Consider the following 24,411-nt stretch of genomic DNA (forward strand, 5'->3'; position numbering starts at 1 on the left):
GAACATAGTCCCTGATGAAATGATACCTGATGTCAATGTGTTTTGACCTGTCATGAAACACTGGATTCTCTGTGAGTTTAATGCAACTCTGATTATCACAGTGAATAACTGTCGATCTCAACCCCTGATCAAATAGGCCATACAACAACTTGCGAAGCCAAATGGCCTCACAACTAGCCTGGCTAGCAGCCATATACTCAGTGTTAGAAGAGCTCAAAGCAACTGACTCTTGCTTTCGACTGAACCACGACACAACTACTGAACCTAATTCGAAGCAACACCCTTAAGTGCTTTTCCTGTCAGAAGCACAACTTGCCCAATCTGCATCTGTGTAACCTGCCAACCTCACTCCATCTCCCCACCTATAGTCCAGACCATAATCAATAGTCCCCTGCACGTAGCGAAGAATGTGCTTTCCAGCTACCCAATGCACCCTACTGGGCTCAACCATGAACTGGCTAAGTGTGTTCATTGCAAAGCATATATCTGGCCTAGTGTTGACTAGATACATCAAGGACCCAATAAGCTGCCAATACAATGTGGGATCCACCAAACTAGAATCTGAAGCATGAAGCTTCTTCTAGTTGGTGATCATAGGTGTAGACATGGGTCTATAGTATGCCATGTGAAATCTACTCAACACATCCACAACACACTGCCCTTGCCCCAGAAAGATATGCCCCTCCTCTTGCCACACCTCAAGCCCCAAAAAGTAATGCATCAACCCAATGTCCTTCATCTCGAACTCTATAGAAAGATCCTCCTTGCAACCACCAACCAGTCTCTTTGCCCCAGTAATGAACAAGTCATCGACATACAACACAAGAATGAGCGGATCATCCCCTACAACAATGTAGTATAGGTTCAGTTTTGCATCACTCTTCATGAAACCCATTGGCTCCAAGTAAGTATCAATCCTTGAATACCAAGTTCTTGGAGCTTGCTTAAGTCCGTAGAGTGCTCGCTTCAACCGACATACATGGGTTTCTCGCCCAAGTACCTCAAAGCCCTGTGGCTGCTCAACATACACCTCCTCCTCTATAACTCTGTTCAGAAATGCGGTCTTCACATCCATTTGATGGATCTGCCAACCCATTTCTGCAGTAATAGAAATAAGGGACTGGATAGAAGTGTACTGAGCTATGGGAGCGAAGGTCTCATCATAGTCAACTCCCTCTATTTGTGAGAACCCTCTAGCCACAAACCTCGCCTTGAACTTCTCAATGCTGCCATCCGCAACATGCTTGATCTTGTAGAGCCACCTGGAAGTCACAACTGACTTGCCCTCAGGCCTAGGCACCACTTCCCAGACATTGTTCTTAATGATAGAGGCATACTCCTCCACCATAGCCTCTCTCCATACCTCCTGGCTGGCAACCTCCTCATAGCTAGTAGGCTCAGAGTCAACAATGCTGGTAGCCTTGGCTACATAACTGCAAAACTGCTAAGGTGGCATACTTTTCCTGTTCACTCTCTTCGGAGGACCAACGGACTTCGCTTCCTTCAAGGTGTCTTGAAACCACTTGGCCTCCTCTTCCCTAAAGAAGCTTCCCCATAGGGAACCTCATCCTCTGCCCCCCAGTCTGGTGAACCTGAAGGTTTGCCAACTGATCTTGGTGTGCCTGTACCAGCACCTATACTGGAACCTGTGCCTGTGTCAACTGAAGTGCCATGTGAACTCTGTACCAGTGGACTCCCTAAAGAAGTGCTCGGTGAACTCACCACTGGTGCCCCAAATGTCACTGACACTGAAGTACCTCCTGTACTAGTTGATCTAGAACCTTGAGGTCCTGCTCCCTATACCTGACCTCCTTGCTGAGGAGAAGTCTGTGACTCTCTCTCATCATACTCCCGTGATCTCCGATAGGCCCTCTTCTCCTCGAACTTCATATCCCTCCTAATCACAACTCTCCGTTTAGAAGGAATGAAGATCCGATAGGCCTTCGAAGTCTTGCAGTAACCCATAAAGATACCCTTCTCTACCATGGGTTCCAGCTTTGTCCTCTGCTTGTTGGGGATATAGGAATATGTGAGACATCCAAAGATACGAAGATGTCCCACATGAGGCTTCTCTCTAGTGAAAGCCTCCTCCGGAGTCATATTCCCCAATACTCTGTGAGGACTCCTGTTTTGAAGATAAACAACAGTATTGCAGGCCTCAGCCCACAAAAATAAAAGCAACCCTTGATCATGAATCTTCTCTCTAGCAGCCCCAACAATAGCTCTGTTCTTCCTTTCAAACACCCCATTCTGCTGGGGGTTGTAAGGAACTGTGAACTCTCTCCTAATGCCCTCCTGTGCATAGAAGTCAGAAAACCCACCATCGGTGTACTCACAACCATTGTCTGACCTCAAGACTCGAATCTTCCTACCTGTCTGCTTTTCCACAAGAGCTTTGAACTCTTTAAAGCGACTGAAGGCCTCACCCTTGGTCTTCAGAAATATATCCAAGTCCTCCTAGAGTAGTCATCAATGAATATAACATAATACTCATAACCACCCAAAGACACATGAGACATACGACCACTAACATCAGTATGAATCAAGTCTAGTATACCTGTAGATTTGTTGTCGCTTGCTGGGAATGGTAACTTGGTGTACTTTCCCAAAGCACACTCTCTGCAGGCCTCATAATGCTCGATACTAAAATCAGGAACTCCAGTAGTGATCTCCCTCAATACTCTCAAACTAAGTCACATGACACGAGGACACGTAAATACAAGTATTCAATACGAAACGCAGCGACCTAGACACAGGACACGAGGGACACGTTTTTTATATATTTAATAAATAAAATATATATATATATATATATATATATCTATATATATCTATATATATATATACGGAAATATAGTTTTTTATCCATATTAAATTGCAGGCTGCAGCTTATCTAATCAAATTAAAATATAATTACTTCAAAGTTCACATTTTGTGGGCTTAAGTCGAGGAAGTTGTTCCAAATGATGTTGGGCTTATACAAGAGATATCCTTTTTTCAGAAGTGTCTTTGCATGAGTATGTGGAGAATAATAATAAGAAATTGGTATAAATCTGCATTAAATCCTAAGTATCTCTCACACTTTGGGGTAGTAAATAATTATACATTGGAAATGATTCCTCTTGCAAGTTAAATGGATTGGTTAGTCAATGAATTATACTAGAATAGGAAGGGATTTGGAGTTTAACTAGCATGACATTTAATAGTATCATGGAATTTCAGTTTGAAAGAGGGCACAACCACAACATATTTCCATATTATTACACTTTGTGATGTGGAGGAACTGTGTAAAGGATCAAAGAAATGCAAGAGTGATGTGGCAAATTAAATGTAGTGTCTGATTAGTGATGAGAACAATAGTTTGAGAGAGTAAGAAATATGATCACGTGCATTCACATAAATACTAGTTGGTTGGTTATAGAAATACCTATGCCAAATGTAAAATTAAAATAAATCACAAATATAAGAAAGAATTAAAGATCAATAGTCATATTAATGGCTCCATGCACTTGTTTATAAATATAATAGTGATTGACCTAGCTATATATCAAAACTTTTTCTTGACTTTCATGGATCATTCTATGCCATATGCAAACTATGATCCTCTCTCCACGCTCAATTTCTAGAATATAGCCCTAGAGGCTACCAAATTCAAATAAACTATGGTATTCACACAAGTATATCACGATATGGATGAAATTCACTGTCGACTATATTATGCTTATCAATTATTAACCTTCTACCTGTATAATAAATAAAAGAGAAATGTCTACCTGTTTGGTCTAAGGAGGGTATCACATTTGCAGCAGGTGGGTGGACAGAAACTGAATGCGTTGCATCCAGTGATTGGACAGAAATTGATTGCATTGGTGCCGGTTGTTGAACAGAAACTGATTGCGTAGTCGCTGATTCAGATATTGCAAGCATTTGTTGAACAGAGACTAAAGGTGTTTCAGCCTGTGGTTGAACAGAAATTGAAGATGTTGCAACCAGTAATTGAACAGAAATTGAAGGCGTAGCAGCTAATTTAGATGTTGGGCTTATACTCGAGGAAGTTGTTCCAGATGATGTTGGGCTTATACTCGAGGAAGTTGTTCCAGATGGGCTTTAAACTACACATTTTGTGGGGTACGTATTCAATTGGAGGAAAAACGTTAGGGCAACGTTTTCGATCAACCGAATACTCGTTTTCCAGATGAAGGACACGATGAAAATGCCAGAATACGTTTTACAATTTACAGGACACGATGAAAAATGTTTTCGATGCATTTTAGGGCGTTTTCGTGTCTGGCACATTAAATACGGGACACGGGACCTTGGAGGACGTGTCCTGTGACTTAGCTCTCAAAGCTCCATGATGCATATGTGCCATCCTTCGGTGCCATAACTCGCATAAGTCTCTACTGCTGGTGGCACTAGTGTGAGTGCTACCAAATGTGCTACTCACCAATGCTCTTGCCAACTGAAAACTGAACCTGTATATTTTCCCAGAGCGGACTCCAATCACTTTGGCCAAAGTGATGGAAGCTCCCCTAGGATGCATCATTACCTGCCCTCCTGAGAAAGTGACGTCAAACCCCTTCTCCTCCATAGCAGACACTGAAATCAAGTTCTTCTTCATCTCTGGAACATACAAAACATCCATGATCTTCAAAGGAGGCAAAGACTCCCTCTCAAAGGTCGTAGTCCCCACACCAACAACCCTCACAGTGCGGTCATCTCCTAGTACAATCTCAATATCTAGTGCCCTCTCTGCAAGCTCTGAAAAGAACTCTCGTGCACCTGTCATACTAGATGTAGAAGTAATAAATGCAAAGTCCTGGTCAAACTGTGAATCAAATTGCTCCACCTCTGCTGAATCTATAGTACCCTTCTTTCCCTTGTTCTTCCTTTCAGGACACGTAGCAGCATAGTGTCCCATCTTCTGACATGCCCAATATTTGACTTTAGACATATCCATATCTTTCTTCTTCTTCTTCTCCTTTCCCTTAGCCCCATCTGATGATGCCCCTTTCTTGGCCTTCCCTTTGTTCTTCCCCCTGGCTGTCAAGGCTACATCCTCTTCATCTAATATCTTCACCCCACCACTGCCAGTTTTCCGTATCTCATGCTGCACACAATCATCCTAGAATCTGTCCCAATTGGGAAGATTCTTCGTAGAGGTAACAACATCTCCAAAGACCTCCCAAGACTTAGGAAGTCCCGCTACAACTATCCTGACTAACTCTGTGGGTGCAACTGCCTCACCAATAGCAGTCATATCATCACTTGTTTGACCCTGCCAAGATAATGAACTACACTTTCAACCTTTGTCATCCTAATGTTCTTCAATTGTTCTTTAAGTACCATCTTCCTGCTCTCATTGGTACTCTGATAGAGAGTGGTTAGAGCTGTCCACATCTAATATGCATATGTGTTTCCTCTCACCTGAGGAACCACATGATCCTTCAGACTGTCCATCAAAATCGTTTTTTCTTTTGAATTATTTTTTGTGAATTTAGCAAGTTCATCTGCAGCAGTAGGAGGTACAACCACTTGTCGCACTATGTCCCAAATTGCTGCCTCCTCAAACACTGTCTGAATTCTGTCATTCCAAATGACATAGTTGGATATCCCATCCAGTCTATCCTCTATCCTTAAGAACATGGTCATGACTGCTGTCCAAAAATTACAAAACCAAGAAAATGGAGAAATGAACTTTCCAACACATTTTGCTGTCCCAAAAGTTCAGTGTGTGTGAAATTTCACCTTGCTGTCCCAAAATATCAGTTTGCTGTCCAAAAATTCAGTTTGTTGTCCAAACCACTGTTTGCTGTCCCAAACTACTGTCTGCTGTTCAAACTGCAATTTTCAGCCATGTTGAAATTTGATGACTAAAAAGTTTCCTGCAATCTCGACCCAGTTTAATTTCACCTTATCACTCCCATTCAGTTAAATGCCCTTTCCCATAAACATACATTCAACATATAAAATTTTGGAAATGAAATTTTCAGATTAAAACACATGGGACTGTCAACACATGCTGAAAATAAATATGGACATAAACATACCAACAACACACATAAAAATACACAGGTTTTTGGTCAACTTAGACCTAGGCGAAACCCCTTCAATCTTCTCTGCGGAAAACCTGTTAAAGAGCTCTTCAAATTTATTTATCTTTCAAGTTCAGGAAAAATACATTTGTGGACAAAACAAAACAACAAAATACAACTTATATCTTCAGCGCAAAACTCCTTGAAAACTGTGCCCACTTTGCTTCTATTTCCGTGCTCACTTGAAGCTGAAAATATGTACTGTACGGATACGACTTTACAAACTGTACTGTATGGATTCCGTACAGACTGTACGGATTTCATACCATTGTACGATTTTTTTTTCATTTTTTTCAAAAACATTTCTCGAACAACGTGCAACTCACAACATTCAATGTTGTTCTTACTGTACCTTCTACTGTTTCTATGCTTCGATTTCCGTGCCCAGCTTTGCCCAGAAATCACTCCTTCAACTTGCTGCAACAAATTTCTCCTTCATAACTTTTCTCCAGCTTTCAGCCTCCTTTCTCCAATTTGCTCATGAAGAATGAATGCAGTCTCTCTTTTCTTTTCCCCCTTTTGTTTCCCTAAATGACTTTTGGGCAACCCTAAGATCTAGTGGCTCAGATTCATTTAGATAAAAGGATGAGAATAAATGTGCATTCAATTCTCACTTTCTATTTTTTAACTCACCCATTAAATTAAAGTACCCACATTGTACTTTATCTCTAAAGTCACTTTTCACTTTATAATTTAACATTGACTTTACCACTTATAAAGTCACTTTCACTTTATAAAGTCACAGTTAGGAAAATAATTATTTTGTACACTTTTCCCTAGGTAGAGACTAAGCCATGGGAAACACTTGTCCAAGGTACATTAAAAATCAACATTTAGATCAGTAGTAGGAGATGTATATTAACTCTCGACCAGATCTGTTTTTTAATACCAATAAACACTGTCATGCAAACTTTATTCAGGAACATCAATAATATACTTTCATAAACACAACAACACTATCATTTGGTCAACCCTATAGAGTATATTCAAATTTGAATAAGTAAACCCTAACTTCATTGCTACAACCACCAACACAATGGATAGCAATACACTGTGCTCTGCTCTCTGCAACTGACCATACAAAAATTAGCTGCCACGACTCAAAACAACATATAAACCTGAGGGTGCAAACTCTCAACAACACTCTGCCCTCACATTGTCAACAAAAGCTTTGCAAGAGCATATTCATCAATGAAAACTCTCAGGCATGTATCAATTTTGAATATATCTTTTGTTGATTTTTGAGTAGCTTGGGAGGTACTCCAAGCCCTAGGGTTCACGGTTTGGAGGTTGGAGCACTACAAGAGTCACTTGTGGGTTTGGAACTCAAGGTTGGGGTTTTGCACCCATCGATGTTTGGGCCAAAACCATGGAGCATTTTGGACATGTGATGGATGGAGATGATAGAGGATGGCGAGGAGAATCCAACACTTAGAGAATCATCGAAATCCGAGATGTTGTAATGTTCCTAAGTAGGAATGTGAGTGATATTAAGCAAATAAATAGTGCAACAACATATACAAATAAAAACACACATTAGACATCCATGAAAACACTGCCAATCAGGAACCACTGAGCCATATTATTAAAAAATTAGAGGGCTAGATACAATATGAAATGGAATGGTGCACTTGGGCTTGTCCCAATGAACAAACAAGACCAACCCCAGGTGGGTAGCTGAGCTGAAGGCTGCTTAGCTGTTGCACCGCGTTGCCCTAGTACACTGCTACCCTGCTAAACTTCGACCTGCTGGAAGGTGCCCAAAAATAGCCCAGAAAATTATATCCTTTCAGCCCTGGACTCCTGGGACAAGACCCGAAAAAACCCAGAAGGGAATTTCACTGGTTTTGACTTTGGATTTTCGGCCTCCTTGGAGCTTCTCCTCAGTTTCGACTACCAATTTCGACCTATAGGAAACAACTTGCAAATCCCTCTGCAAACACCATTGAAATGTTGGTTTTACTTGTGCTATCCAACTCCTTGTTCCCAGGATGACTCTTGGCCAAGATTAACTACTCTCCCAAGTCCCCACGAATTGCTGCTACAGGCTTCTGCGCAATCTCTCTGCCCAGAAATTCGAATCACTGATGCACTGGTTTAGCTGGCTGCAAACTCTAGCAAAAATGTCGTCAATAAGTAGCCTCCTTAGCGCCCAAAACTCCCAACAAGTAATGAACCTCCTTGCTGGCTTCCAACTCGTCCTGCGTGTTTCTGGCTGCTCAGGAAATACCCAGTTCCCTCTCTGCGCTATTGGCTGAAGTGTGTGACTATGCTGAACTCCCTGAAACTCCCATGGAATGGCCTCCCTAGGGCGGGCACGGATGGTCCCCCGAAGAAGAGGTTGAATCTCCCGCGTGAGAGATTCGTGGCTAAACAACTGGTAGACTCGCTAAGTAGCAGAGCGTACAAAAGAGTGTTTGTTTGCAAATGTTCAAGATGCTCGAAAATGAGAGCTGATCCTCCTTTTATTACCTTGGACCTCCTTAACCTCATGTGGGCCCCTCCATCCACCCATTTGATTTCCCTCCAAGCTCATCGAATGGCCAAGTTCAAATTCCTCATGTGGGTGGCCCCCACATTCCACTAGCTGCAAAATAAAGTCGAATTTCCCCCATGGTTCCTCAGTCTAAGTGTGGGGTCCACCCAATTTTTTTTTTCTTCTTCCAGATTTTGTTACCATGCCACCAATTTTTTTTTTTTTTTCTTCTTCCAGATTTTGTTACCATGCCACCAAAGGGTTTCAGACAGTCTTGTGATCCGGCATGGGCACATGGTCAATGAATCATTCTCGGTAATGACCATAATATCAAGTGCAATTATTGTAATGCCACAATGCATGCAGGCATAAACAGGCTAAAATACCACCTAGACAAAATTCTTGGGCATGGTGTGGGATGTTGTCAAAGTTGCCCCGATGAAGTCACTATTGAAATGGTAGCTTCTTTTTAATCCATTAAAGAAGCAAGTTCTAAGAGGGCAAGAAGGAAGGATGAGATTGTTGGGATAGGTAGATCTTCATCTCAGAGTGAAACACAGTTTCAAAGTCCAGGTATTGGTAACTCCTCTTCAACTGCTATGGTAAATAGGAGTATAACCTTTTATTTCTTCAGTCCTCGTACAACTCCAAGATCTCAACCAACCTTGGATAGTTTCAATGATAAGAAGAGGAAGGAGGCAGATATGGCAGTGAGGAGGTTTTCGTACCATAACAGTGTTTCATTCAACTATGCAAAGTCTTATTTTTATCAGCCCATGGTGGATGCCATTGCATGTGCTGGTCCTGGATACAAAGCCCCATCTTATAATGCACTTAGGTGGAAAGAGCTAGATGAGGAGCTTGAGTGTGTCAAGGAACAATTGGAGAGCATTAAAAGGTCATGGAAATTTACAGGTTGTACACTTATGTCTGATGGGTGGACATATCAGAGGGGTAGAACAATAATAAATTTTGTTGTAGCTTTCCCTAAAGGAACCATGTTCCTAAAATCCATTGATGCATTTGCAAATGTAAAAGATGCCCATTTGATTTTTTCATTGTTGGCTGATGTGGTGGAGAAAGTTGGGGTTGCAAATGCTGTCCAAGTAATCACGGACAATGCAACAAATTATGTGGCAGCTGGAAGGTTGCTTTGTGCCAAATATACCACCATTTTTTGGACTCCATGCACTGCGCATTGCATAGACTTGATGCTAGAGGACATTGGGAAGTTGGAGTGGGTGCAAGACTTTGTGCAATAATGCAAGCATATTACCAAGCATATTTATAATCATGCTTGGGTGTTGAACCTTATGAGGGAATTCACACAGGGTGGGCTTAGTCAACCAGCTGTCACACGGTTTGCTACAAACTTTCTTTCCCTCCAAAGCCTTTTGTATGAGTACCAAGCTTTGAGAAGAATGTTTTGTAGCCAATAATGGGTATTCTGAAAGATATCACAAAACCGGAAGCAATGTCTGTGAAAACATTTGTCTTTGCTGATAGTTTGTGGGACAAAGTGACTGAGATTGTTAGCTTCATTGAGCCCCTTGTGGAAGTCTTGAGATTGATGGATGGAGAGAAACCTGCAATGGGATATATTTATGAGGGCATGGACATGGCAAATTATTGAGTCCAGGTGGGATAGGCAACTACATTCACCATTGCATGCAGCAGGAGGATATCTCAATCCGAGCTTATTCTATAATGAGGGGTCTAGCATTCAAAGAGATCCCGAGGTGATGAGAGGTGTCATGATATGCATTGAGAAGATGTTCTCGGATGTCGATATTCAGGACAAAATCAACTTACAACGAGATATGTACAAGGAAGCATCTACCATGTTTGGATTCAGCTCAATCCAACGTCTCAAGGACAAGAAAATGCCTTGTAAGTGCAAATTGTTAGAACTTAGCTTGTAATTTTGCTAGTTCTCTTTTATATGTTTGGCATTGCAAACTGATAATCTTCGTTGTTATTTTTTTCCAGGTCATTGGTGGATAGATTGTGGCACTGAGGCACAACAATTACAAGAATTCACCATTAGAGTTCTGAGTCAACCTTGCAGTGCTTCTTCTTGTGAGCGCAATTGGTCAGTGTTTGAGCACATCCACAACAAAAAGAGAAATAAGTTGGAGCATGAGAGGTTGGAGAAGTTGGTTTTCATCTAGTACAACCTTCGAATGTTCACAAAACAAGTGCAACCAAAGGATACAAATCCAATTTTATTGGATACTATTGATTTAGAGTCTGATTGGGTTGTGGAGGAGTAGGCCCCTGATTTGAGTTGGCTTGATGAAGAGATCGAGGATCTCTCTAGTTTGCCATCTCAAATGGAGGCTCCAAATACACCTGCCTCATAGTTGCTTCAGCGTTCCGAGGTTACCACTAGCTCCATGAGGGCTTATTTTAGGCGTGGTTGTCCATGAGTGATGAGACTCAAGATTGTTATGAGACAATCATTTATCATTTATGACATATGTATTTGAATTTTGAACTTGTTGACATTTTTGATTTTAATTATGGAATCACGAGTCCTTTTCTTATTCAGTATCTAAATGTTTTGCTTACAAAAATTGAATATGTTATGTTGTACTTTTATAGATATGAGATGATGTTATGAATTATTGCATATATTGTGGTTTTTATAACTTATAAGGATTGGAATTGTCATTAGTTACTTTTTTGTGCTTAAAATTTACCACATTTTAAGTTTTTTTTTTGTATTTTGACGAGTCTTATATGGGTCTTATAAGGGTCGTTCCCGAGTCTTATACGAGTCGACGAGTCGATGCCATGATGAGTCTTATACAAGTACGAGTCGTGCAACATTGGATCTACCATATTGATGACACCATGTCTCTTGACTGATCTTGTCCAGTGAGAGCATCAAGCATCATTCAAATACTAGAGACACTGACACGAAATAGATTGGTCAGTGATTGCTGTTTTATTTGTAATGAAAAAATTGTCATTTCTATTCAAAAAGAAGGGAAATTATGGTCTTAATGTGCTATTGCACTTACAAGTCAAAATATAGAGGGGCATTCTATAGGCCTTTTTCAATCAAGAGATCCCAAATTTGTTTCAAACCCCACTACTGAAAAATGTAGCCATTATCAAACTATCCAAGTATAGAAGCCATTAACTGTCTTATAAACAGTAAAGTAAAATTCAGATACATAGGGAAAGACCATGATAACTGTTAAAAAATTTAATTACAAGCATATGCAAATCAAAGGGTGCCTCTGGTAACCCATATAACTACTCCACCAATCTTCAGGAACTTTTGAATCTGCTTCAGGAATAATTATCCTCAGAGACCGTAACAGTTCTATTTCGGGTTCTTCATAAATCATCCTTACCTTAGCAATAGGGATTCCCCCCTTACTCGAGTTGCCCCACAAGTGGCGCGTCATATTTGTTCAAGTGTTTGGTATTGAGGGCTGTCACTTCTTCCCATGAACAAGCCCTTTGTGTAATAAACTGGTACTTACAAATGACATAAAATAACTAAAAATTAGATTAAAGTAACTATTTAGATTCAGATTTTTTTTGTTTCCTAGTTCCTTCAGGTTTGACTTGCATGTCCTCTTCCTCAATTTTTGTTTTCTCTGGTGATGGGCTCAAGGGTGTTTTAGATGTACTGAAAATCTTCTATTTGCTCATGTTGCAGTATGTCAAGTGTGGCTTTGCTGGGGAAAACTTTCCAACTTCAGTGTTTCCTTGCATCGTTGGTAGACCAATGTTGCGATATGAAGAGTCATTGGTAGATGAAACATTAAAGGTACTCTAGCTGCTTCTATACCAGGATAACTTCATGTAATTTTTGTCTTTTGGTTATAAAAATATCTGTGATTATTGAGTTACAATTTAGATAATTTTCTTGCAACTGGAGGAAGCATTGGTAAAATAGAAATTGAAGATGGAGCAAGAAATGTTAATTGTCAAACAATTTATGCGTGAATTGATTTTGTGTTTGGTGAAGTTAACTATTTCTTACATTAATTTTTTGGTTAGTAAAAGAAGCAAATTATATTAGATCAGCACACAATGTACATTATGGGCAATCCTTTTTATCTGTCATGAGTATCCCACACCTTCAGGATTTAAAAACATGGAAAATCTAAATCAACACTACTGTATTGAGCTTATCCACTGGTGGAGGAATTACAAACCACAACTGAATGGTGTAGAGCAGTGTGGCAAACATCCCGATTTTATTGCAAAATAATCGCGAAATTGTGATTTTTTTGGCCTAGCTGATGTTTGCCGATTTTTACCGATATTTTGGTGGTATCTTAATTTTGCCGATGCTTGCTGATTTTTACCGATATTTTCCCGATTTTTACGATATTTTGGTTTTGTGGACCCTTGCTGATATTATCCCAATGCCGATGTTTGCAACAATGGTGTAGAATTATCCTAATGTAGTATAATTAGTTGTAAACATTGGTTTGACTAATTACAAGATACATCCAAGGGATTCTTGACTAAGAGGTACAAAAAATAGAGCTATATTGCATGTTATGCCGCTGTGTCATAATCTTGCTTCTGCTCAAACACTGATGGAGAAAAGGTCCTTTTTTCGGTCATAGATTGCCTTTATTAAGAGGACTGATTCAGAAACTCTTGTTATTTCTGACATTCGATTTCAGCAACAAACGAAACCTTTTTCTATCATTTTAGACTTGCATAAATATTATTCTTAATTTTTGTTAGTACTTGTCTTCCTTTATTTTAATGTGCATTTGGTGCATAGAAGATAGGGTATTCTTTGTGGTGTTGGAGTAACAAAACACTCAGATAATAATGTTGTTATGTTTGAGGGTCAGTGTTAAAGTTAGCAGTAACAGCATGTGATCAACATGTAATGGTTAGTTTTAGGTGGTTAACCCACTGTAACCGTATGGGTGATATAAATTGTTTAACCGAGCATGACAGAGGTGAGAGAGTGATATGTGTGTGTATGTATGAGTAGCATGCGTAAGGATCCTTATCACTATTATTTTCTGTGTCTCTCATGTTCATCATGGTGTTTTTGTGTGCAGCTGCACTCATAAAAATCAGGGTGGTGATACCTGAAGTCTATAACATAGGGGAGGGAATAAAATTGCAAGTTGATAGGGTCAAATATTTCAATGTTTTGAAAAATGAAACTTCAGGATTTTTTTTTTTAAACAATACAAACAAATATTTTGAAAATTTTTGGAAGCCTGACCAAGTTTTGTTACAGGTTTAGACCTATGTTGCAGGAAACGTGGTATAGAGGTCCGTTTCCGTACGGAAACGGGTATGAAACGCGGAAACGCGTTTGGTACGGCCGGAAGTGAAACGCGTTTCCGGCCGTACTGCCACGTTTCCCGTTTCGGGAAACGTGGCCAGTACGGCCGGAAACGCGTTTCAGGGTCGTACGACCCACGTTTCCTCATTAACTTGTGTTTATTTTTTATTTATTTATTTTTAATTTGTTTTTTAATTTACTTTTAGGGTATGTTAGTGACTTCTTGTTGCTCCTAGATGTGTGTCTAAAGTTATAAAAGTGAATTTTTGCCCTAGTGTTGATATGCAGTTCATCAGGAAGTTTGAGGGATATGCATTTCATGGTAATGTTAAATTCTTAAAGTAAAAGGAAGAAAATGAAAAATTTACTTAAATTTTTAACATTACCATGAAATGACTCAGGATGTTTGAGAGTGGTTTCGCCCTCATTGGATTTCATATGGAGAAAGTAGAATTTTAGATCTCACTCAAAATCCAACAGAGTTATTTGTTTTTCAGGATTTCAGGATTGGAGGGATTGCAATGTTTCCATTGGATTTTATCATGTACTAGGGTATGAAACTTGTATTTAATCAAGAGAACCAAGCCCTCTGTGCAGGGGAAACTCCCAATAATCAAGATCATGTAGGGTACTAGGGTATGAAACATGTATTTAATCAAGAGCACTAAGGTCGTTCGACTATGTAGGAGGAGACTCCCAATACAACAGTGGTCCTTCTAAAGAATGGGATGTGGATGCAGAAAATCCTGATTTGGATCTCTCTCTTGCAGCCTTATAGTCTCTATTGTACTTGCAGCCTCATATATTAATATAAATAAACATTGATTTTGAGATTTGGATATATAATAAAGGTTGCTTTTGGATATTCCGATATTTTTATTTTCATTATGTGATCATTCATGAGTAAATGTGATGTAAATTAAATCTTAATGTTTAAGTGTAATAAATTACAATGTATCATTTATGCTTTATGATTGCACATATATATATATATATATATATATATATATATATATATATTCGTGTTTCCCCGTTTCCAAAATTTGGGGAGGTCGCGTTTCGTATCGCTTCCCGTTTCGGAAACTCGTACCCGTTTCTCTGTTTCGTGCAACTTAGGTTTAGACCAAAGAAATAAGTAGAATACTATGGCAATTTTGAAAGGAATAACCAACCGTGACTTGTCTGGAAGAGATCAAAGAGATGCCCAACATCCAACCCATCTACCTAGTTATTGAAGTTGCTCGTTAGGGAAGAAAAGCCCAGAATTGACTTTGCAAATGATTTTTTGCTTGACATTCCATGGGTAGTTTTAGGTGATTAACCCATTGTAACCATTTGGGTGATATAAATTGTGTAACCAAGCATGACAAAGGTGAGAGATTGATATGTGTGCGAGAGAGAGGCCTTGTGGATTGAGAGAAAATAATTTTTATATGTTCAAGTGGGCTAATTGTCCTAAAAAAACAAGTTGGCTTCACTTGTGGAGACCCTTTAAAAGGGTTGGACGTTAGCCTAAGGAAAGGTATAAAAAGGAGATAAGGAGGAGCCTCATTCTCACATCACCAAAGAGCTTATTCATCATAGGAAAAAGGCTTGTGTCTGAGGTAGCCGCAAGCATTTAAGAAGCTAAGTTCAGGTGGAGCGAAGGAGCAAGAAGGGTCTGTTTTAAAGTCTGGACAAGGCCAAGTTAAGGGCAGATTGCAGGCAAAATAGGAGGAAGATATTTGCATTATTTTGTGGTGGAATCTCTCTATTTTTAAGGCCGAGAATCTCTGTACCTTATAGGTGGACGACTGCCCTAGTTTGGATAGGCCGAGAGGCCTAGAAGGCAACAAATTTGGGCCGTAGTGACACAAAATATAGCGCAGGGATATGAGGTCTAAGGAGAAGGAACAACCGCATGTTTGAAGGGTATTTGGCCAAGGAAAATGGCAAGCCTATGGCTACCATAGGAAGCCCTAACCAGAGGGCCGAGGTTGCAGAAGAAGAGAGCACCGACTGAGGCACTTCAGACAACATGAAGAAGGTATCTTGCAGAGGTATGTTGTCTCTTTAAGCTGATGAATTTTGCAGGGTGATAGTCCTAGTTTAGGACAGATTGTGGAGGACATCTAAAGGTCTGTTGGAGGGAAGCAGTAAGGTGTCTTTGCAACCCTAGATCAATTGTTGAGAAGGACATTGACAACTATAAGAAGGGTCGACTTGGAGAGGCCTAGTGGTTGATCCATTAAAGGAAGAAGTGGCAGCCTAAGTTGGCTAGTGAATCAGCCCTAAGTTGATAGTTGGAGAAGGAAATTTGATAGTCATAGTGGGCAACCCTCCATGCCCTAAGTTTGCCTCATTGGAGCAATACAACAATAGAGGGAAGAAGTCCCTAAGAGTTGAGGAACAACAGTGGGCAGTCTAGGAGTTGTTCACAAATGGAGTTGTGAACAACTCGCAGGAAGACCCTATGTATTGATTCGTTGACGGACTAATGATCAGTTAGAGGGCAGATTGAGCTGTGCTCAATGACCTAAAGGAGCAGGATTCATTGATAGAGGCATAACTGCAGATCAGGTGCAAAAGGACTGTCTAATGTGTTCAGGACACGTGCACTAAAAGGGATGTGGATCGCTACATCAACAAGTATGTTAAGTGTTGTCTTGTTTAGGGTAGATTGGTGGTCAAAGTTGTTGACACCAAACCCTAGTTTGTATTCCTTGTATCAATGATTGTATTAAGGTCATGATCCTTGGTACGGGAGCCGAAGACAATTGTATTATAGATTGATAATATAACGAAGTTGGGTTATTGAAAAAAAATGTAAAAATTTGTATATTTGTGCACATGTTGATTTACTGCTGTATATATTCTGCTGTGCAGAGTAGTTTGTTGTGGCATTTGAGTTGGTTGTGTTATAGATTCTAATACCCTAACTTAGATTCTCTAATGATGTGGAAAAAAAACATGGTATCAGAGCTACTTTGAAGGGCCAGTGAATCAGAGTGTGCACAATGAAGCGGCTCAGAGGAAGCTGAGTTTGTCTAGATTATGGAGCAGAGGATTCAGCTGAAGACATGGAGATGTGGTCTTGATCAGCTTGGCTACGACATAGGCTATGAGTTCTGGTGGATTGGTGGTGAACCTGGTTGTAGGGCAGGTTGCTGATTGTGGACTTTCTTTGACTTGCCATGGATCATTGGGACAACTTGAGGATTGTTTTGGCATGAACGAGATTGGTATGATCGAGATTGCTTCATGTGATGGACAAAATGTTGGCAGGCTAGTTTCTTCTTTGGGCAGTAATGTTGCATATTCGAGATTGGAGGGATGTGCACGAGTTATGTTTGATCCAAGAGGATGAGTGCTTGTAGGACTGAGTTGTGGTAATGTTGCCCCATGTTCGACCATAGCTCAGACTGACCTTGTAGGACACGAGATTAGTAGCAGGTTGAGTCAGTGGAGATCGTGTAGACTTAAAGCGAGCAACCCTATGGAAGTGTTGAGATATTTAGGTTCAGATGAGATAAGATAGAGGCACTTCCGAGATAGCGTGGTTCATTCTACAGAGTATGTTGTAGTGGTGGATGCTAGATGGGCTAGTGTTGCCGATGACAAGTTACTTCCCAGTGTTGGAAGTACCCCCCTCGCTAAGAGGGAGTGTTGAGATTGGTAGGTTGGGAGGTACTCCAAACCCTAGGTGACAGGGTTGTGGTGGAATTGACACCACAAAAGGGTCTTGTGGGCTAAGAACCCAAGATGTGGGCTTTGCACCCAAGGTGTGGGTTTTTCACCTAAGGTTGTGGGTGTGAAACCATGCATGGATTTGGACACTTGGCACTTGGAGATTGTAGGGCACCCTTAATGGAGAAAAGGGCCACTTGAAGCACCAAGAGAGGCCTTGTGGACTGAGAGAAAATATTTTTTATATGTTCAAGTGGTCTAATTGTCTTAGAAAAGCAAGTCAGCTTCATTTGCTGAGTCCCTTTGGAAGGGTTGGATGTTAGCCTAAGGAAAGGTATAAAAAGGAGATGAGGAGGAGCCTCATTCTCACATCACCAAAGAGCTTATTCATCATAGAAAAGTGGCATATGTCTAAGGTAGCCGCAAGCACTTAAGGAGCTAAGTTCAGGTGGAGTGAAGGAGCAAGAAGGGTCTCTTTTGAAGTCTGGACAAGGTCGAGTTAAGGGTAGATTGTAGGCATAATAGAAGGCAAATCTATGCATTATTTTGTGGTGGAATCTCTCTGTTTGTGCGGCCGAGAATCTTTGTACCTAACGGGTGGACGTCTTCGCTAGTTTGGGTAGGACGAGAGGCCTAGAAGGTAGCAAATCTGGACCGCAATGACTCAAAGTATAGCGCAAGGATATGAGCTTCTGCCGTAGATCTGAAGGGTATTTGACCAAGGAAAAGGGTGGGCCTATAGCTACCATAGGATGCCCTAACCAAAGGGCCAAAGATGCAGAAGAAGAGAGCACATGCCGGGGTCTTGAGTTGGCAAAGGCTTTAAGAGTTAAGTTGCTTAGTATCAAGGGAGACTCTGACTTAGTTATCATGCATATTAAAAATAAATTTACCTATAAAAATCAAAGGTTAAGGAATTATCGAAATGCTGTATGGGATACTATGGAATACTTCAATGCCCTTAACCTTGAAGCTATCCCAAGAGAGCATAATAGTTTGGTGGATGAGCTTGCCGTAGCTGCTTCTACTTTGTAGTTATCTGTTGAGTCTATCAAGGATAAGATAAAAATGGAAATTATTTTTAGACCTTCTATTCCAGATAATTTAGAGCATTGGCAAGTTTTTGATGATGAAAAACAAGTGATTCGTTTTCTTGATAATTTCGATGAGTTGGAAAATTTTCAGATTAATTCTAAGGAGGACGGATCTGATGATCATGAAGATACTATAAATCCTACTCCCTGGAATGTTGTTGCTTTAGAGTAGCACTTTGATCGTCATGATGCCACAAGGACGAAAGAGGAAAATAAAATGGATCCAGGTGAATTCATCGAAGTAAACATTGGTGCCTTTAGTGATCCCAAAATTGTCAAAATTGGTAAGGGTACTAATGACGAAGAAAGGAAAAAGTTAACCAATTTACTTCGTGAATATCGTGATGTTTTAGCATTTTCTTATGATGAATTAAAAGGTTATAGGGAAGATGTCATGGAACACACTATCCCTTTGAAAGATGAAAATGCTAAACCCTTTCATCAAAAGCTTAGGCAAATAAATCTTAAGTTAGCCCCTTTAGTTCAAAAGGAGCTGTTAAAGATACTTGCAACAGGAATTATTGCTCAAACTAGGCATTCAACATGGTGTTCCAACTTGGTGATTGTTAGGAAGAAGAGCATTCATCTTGGTGTTCCAACCTGGTGATTGTTAGGAAGAAGAATGGAACGATTAGACTTTGTGTCGATTTTAGAAACCTTAATCTAGCATGTAGAAAAGATAATTACCCTTTGCCAAACATGGAGACTATGTTGCAAAGAGTAACAGGCTCTGGAATGATGTCATTGCTAGATGGTTTTTCTGGATATAATCAAGGATGGGTTAAGAAAGAAGATCGTCACAAAACTACATTCACCACACCATGGGGTACTTTCGAATATATTAGAATTCCGTTTGGATTAATTAGTGTTGGGGATACTTTTCAAAGGGCTATGGATTATGCCTTTAAGGGTTTAATCGGGAAAATTATCGAAATTTATCAGGATGATCTTACAATTTTTTCTAAGGATGGTATTAGTCATATAGGTCATCTTAGGCAAATTTTTGACAAATGTAGAGAGTTTGGGATTTCCTTGAATCCGGCTAAGTCTGTTGTTGGAGTAACTGAAGGGAAATTACTTGGTCACATCATTTCCAAAGATGGGATCAAGATTGACCCTGAAAGGGTTGAGGTAATCCAAAAGATTCCTCTCCTTCATAATCTTAAATCCCTTCAGTTTTTTCTTCGAAAATAATTTTCTTAGAAGATTTATTCCGAATTACGCAAAAGTAGCTTAAGCCTATTCAAATTCTTCTGAATAATGATGTAAAATTTTTATGGAAAGAAGATGGAAAAAGGGCTTTTCAGGAAATCAAGGGTGCTATTGCCAAAGTGCTTGTTTTAGTTACTCCAAATGATTCAAAGGATTTCATGATTTTCTCTTTCGCTTTCGAAGATACCATTGCTGGTGTCTTATTACAGAAAAATAAGGAAGGTCATGAACAACCTATTGCTTTCATGAGTAGAGCGCTTCAAAATTTTGAGTTAAATTACACTACCATGGAAAAACAAGCCTATGCCTTGGTTAAGTCTCTTAAGCATTTCGGGACTTATGTGGGTTATTAAAAAATCATTGCTTTTGTCTCATATTCTACGGTCAAAGATATATTAACTCAAACTGATTGCTTAGGGACTCGTGCTACGTGGGTTACTAAAATCCAGGAATATGTTAGACCCACCAAGTTAGTCAAAGGTCAAGGCTTGGTTGAAATGATGACCGAAGGTAATGAGAAAGCTCTTGGTTTGATTTGTCTTAGCGATTTGTCTTCGCCTGAGCTGCAAAGATTAGGAGAGCATGAGTGGTACAAGGATATTGTTTATTACTTGTTAAATCTTACATGTCCTAACCATTTAATTGCTCATAGAAGAAGGGCTCTTAGATTAAAAGCCACTAAGTATTGCCTCATGAAGGATGGCCTTGGATGGAGAAATCCTGATGGCATAGTATTTAGGCGTGTTGATGAAATTGAGTCCAAGAAGTTGATTTGCGAGTTTCATTCGAGATTTTGTTGTGGTCATTATGCTACTAGAACTACTGCCCACAAAATTTTGAGAGCTGGTTATTATTGGCCTTCAGTTTTTTTTGATGTGCATAAGTTTGTTAGAAGTTGTCAAGCCTGTCAACTGTTCACTGGGAAACAAAAGATTGCTGCCCTGCCCTTACAACCTGTGATTGTGGAGGCACCTTTTTAGCATTGAGGTTTGGACTTCATCGGGAATTTTCATGAAATTTCTAGCAATGGCTACACATGGATTTTGACTGCTACTAATTATTTCACTAAATAGGTAGAAGCCATTCTTGCTAAGAATGCCACTGAAAAAGCTATTATGAATTTCATTGAAAATCATATCATTACTAGATTTGGTGTCCCAGCTAATATCACTACTGATAATGCCAAGACTTTTAGTTCTTCAGAGTTTTCATCTTTTTGCTTCATGTATGGAATTGTCTTATCTCATTCATCTAATTACTATCCTCAGGCTAATGGCCTTGCTGAATCAAGTAACAAAAATCTTATAACTGTTATCAAGAAGATAGTAGGAGATACTAAATGATCTTGGGACAGTAAAATCAAGTATGCTTTATGGGCAGATATGATTACGAAAAAGAAAGCCAATGGTAAAAGTCCTTTTGCCAGCTTATCAACTCCTTCAACATTTCTTTAATGATAAAGATGTTGTTCAAAATAGAATTGATCAGATTGTGGAGTTGGATGAAACTCGCAGGAAAGCTTGTGATAATGTGTAAAAGTCAATCTAACATTAAGAAAAGTTTTGATAAACCATCTCGATATAGATCTTTGCAGGTTGGAGATATGGTACTTCTTTGGGATCGTAAGAATGAAAAACTAGGATAACATAAGAAGTTTGTCAGTTTCTCCTTATTTCTCTCATATAGTTAAATGCCCTTTCCCATAACCATACATTTAACAAGCTGGAAAAAATAAATTTGCTGAAAACACAAATTCTGGAAATTTTACAGAATGCTGGAAATTGCAGAAATAAAAATCAGCAGTAATAAACAGCAATTAAAACACATTTAAACACTGAGATTTTTGGTCAATGTGACCCTGGAAAAACCCCCTACAACTCTTGGGGAAAAACAGTTTGAGAGCTCTTCTTTATTTCTAGAAAATGCCTTTTTACAGTAAGAGAAATATTCAGCAAAAATCAGCAAGCAAACTTTTACAACTTAACTCAGCCTTGCTGAAACTTCGCCTTGCTGAAACTCCGCTGTACAGACTTGCTGAAACTCCGCTCTGCTGAAACTCCGCTGCTGAAACTCCGCAGCTCACTGTCCAGAAATCTCCCTTGCTCTCTTGCTCTCCTTCTCTCAATCTGTTCATGAAAGAATGAATGACCTTTTCCTCCTTTTCCTCCTTTAATCTAACCCCAAGTGACTTTTGGGTGATCCAAGTGACTTTTGGGTGATCCCTAAATCCAATGGCTGAAATAGATTGAGATCTAAGGCTGAGATTAAATGCTCATTTAAATCTCACTTTTTTATTTTTTAATTCACCCCACTTTAATAAAGACCCACTTAGTCATTTATTTCCAAAGTCACTTTTCTTTTCTAATTTTCATTGACTTTATAAAAGTCACTTTAAAATTAGACTTAGTAAGTTTATCACTTAAAGCCACTTTTAAATTAGATTTGACTTTATAAAAATTATAAAGTCACTTTAGGAGAAAAATTAAATTTTTTTGGACACTTTTCCCTAGGCCAAAGATCAAAGCCTAAGGGAACCACCTGTCATCCGGTACCAAATTTCAACAGAAATGACTTGAAGTCCTCTTCTATTTATACTAAAACGTAGAGGTTGAATAGACATGACTGTTGGGCTTCTGAGCCTACACAAGTTGCTGACCGACTTAACAATTTGTCCATAACATAAATAAATTCATAACTTCATAAATACTTATCGGAATTGGATGATCTTTAGATCAATCCTACACCTCTCAATGAGAGGGATCCAATAAAAATATTAGTTGCCATAAATAATATGACCCACATGGAGTTTGGCCCTAGTTGCCAATTTTAACACTCCTTCTCAACTAGGGAGAACTCCATCCGCTGATCCATATGTCCAACTGTACTATCTCTGCCATCAGTGCCCTGCACTGCTCTACTCAGTTCTGCTCAGCTCTGCTGGCTTTGTTAGCTCTGCTTTGCTCTGCTCAGCTCTGTTGGCTTTGCTGGCTCTATTCTGCTTAGCTCTACTAGCTCTTCTTTGCTCAACTTAGCTCTGCTGAACCATGAAGAAGAAGAATTGATCGAGAATGTGTCATACCATTCTCCACTGACCCAAAGTCAGTCTCAGAGTGTGTACCACTGGTCCTAGACCAGTCCTCAACCGACCCGAAGTTAGTGTCATAGTAGGTACGACTCCTACCACTGGTCCCAGACCAGTACTCTACTGACTTGAAGTCAGTCTCAGAGTATGTACCATTGGTCCCATACCAGTCCTCAACCGACTCGAAGTCAGTGTCATAGTGGGTACAACTCCTACTACTGGTTCCAGACTAGTATCATTGATCCCAGATCAATGGAGGTCATCCTAGCATAGGGAGTATGGTAGATACAATGATGCATCCATCGGTACTACTATGGTCCCTATCCTCATTTCCCTGCTCATTGATCAGATGAGAGGTACTTCCCATGAGTCCCAGACTGCATGGGTAGGATGCCTCGACAGGAGAACTAAATCAATCCTGTCCTCACAGGAGAACTAATCATCCTGCTACACAATTGCCATGGAGAACACATCATCCAGGCCTCACAGGAGAACTAATCATCCTGCTACACAATCGTCATGGAGAGCACATCATCCAGACCTCACAGGAGAACTAATCATCCTACTACACAATCGTCATGGAGAACACATCATCCAAACCTCACAGGAGAATTAATCATCCTGCTATACAGGAGAGCAAATCATCCTGTCCCACAAGAGAGCGAATCATCTTGTCCCACAAGAGAGCGAATCATCTTGTTCACAGGAGAGCGAATCATCCTGTCCCACAAGAGAGCGAATCATCTTGTCCCATAGGAGAGCGAATCATCCTGTCCACAGGAGAGCGAATCATCCTGTCCCACAAGAGAGCGAATCATCCTGTCCCACAAGAGAGCGAATCATCTCGTCCACAGGAGAGCGAATCATCCTGTCCCACAAGAGAGCGAATCATCTTGTCCACCGGAGAGCGAATCATCTGGTCCACCGGAGAGCGAATCATCCTGTCCACAGGAGAGTGAATCATCTTGTCCACAGGAGAGTGAATCATCTTGTCCTAGTGTACACCACTAGGGGAGGGTGAGTCACCCTGTGGTCGTATGTTGCTCTAGTAAGAACCGCAAGCCCTCAGAGCTCCTAGAGCTCAATGTATGCAACATGCATGACCCTTTTACAAGGGTCTCTCGACGACTCCAAGTCGTTTGGGAAAATCACAAATTTGATCTTTCCCCGGGGCTTTGACAAAGTGTAGCGACTTGTACATCATCTCAGTGCGATGGAGCCTACTTGCTCATCGACTTACCATATCCCAAATAAGGTAGTATTGATGTCTATCTGCTGGAGCAATCATTGAATACATGATTCCTCAATAATCGAATCCCACCTCTGGTTGTCACAGAGAATCATAGTGGTATTCATCATGTGTACTCACTGAAGAGTTTCCACAACCAGGCAACTTCATACGAGGTCATACTCGTAGTTATGTATCCAGTCTCGGTGGTACTTATAACAACCGATTTTTGCTTCCTGCTCATCCATGATATCGAAGCAGAATCCATAGAGAA

General features: G+C 40.1%; 1 protein-coding gene across 2 annotated transcripts in view; it reads left to right on the top strand.

Moving 5' to 3' along the window:
* Positions 1-24,411, top strand: part of LOC149203812 (actin-related protein 2) — a 240,248-nt gene that overhangs the window by 7,009 nt on the left and 208,828 nt on the right. For both annotated transcript variants that reach the window (XM_089403570.1, XM_089403571.1), the window contains exon 2: positions 12,248-12,358. In XM_089403570.1, coding sequence (XP_089259696.1) covers positions 12,248-12,358 — 111 coding nt within the window. The remainder of the gene's footprint in view (positions 1-12,247; positions 12,359-24,411) is intronic.

The sequence above is a fragment of the Pinus tabuliformis genome, chromosome 2_1, assembly GCF_031772625.1.
Source record: "Pinus tabuliformis cultivar Carrire ecotype Pingquan chromosome 2_1, CPIR1, whole genome shotgun sequence".
In the NCBI taxonomy this organism is placed as follows: Eukaryota; Viridiplantae; Streptophyta; class Pinopsida; order Pinales; family Pinaceae; genus Pinus; species Pinus tabuliformis.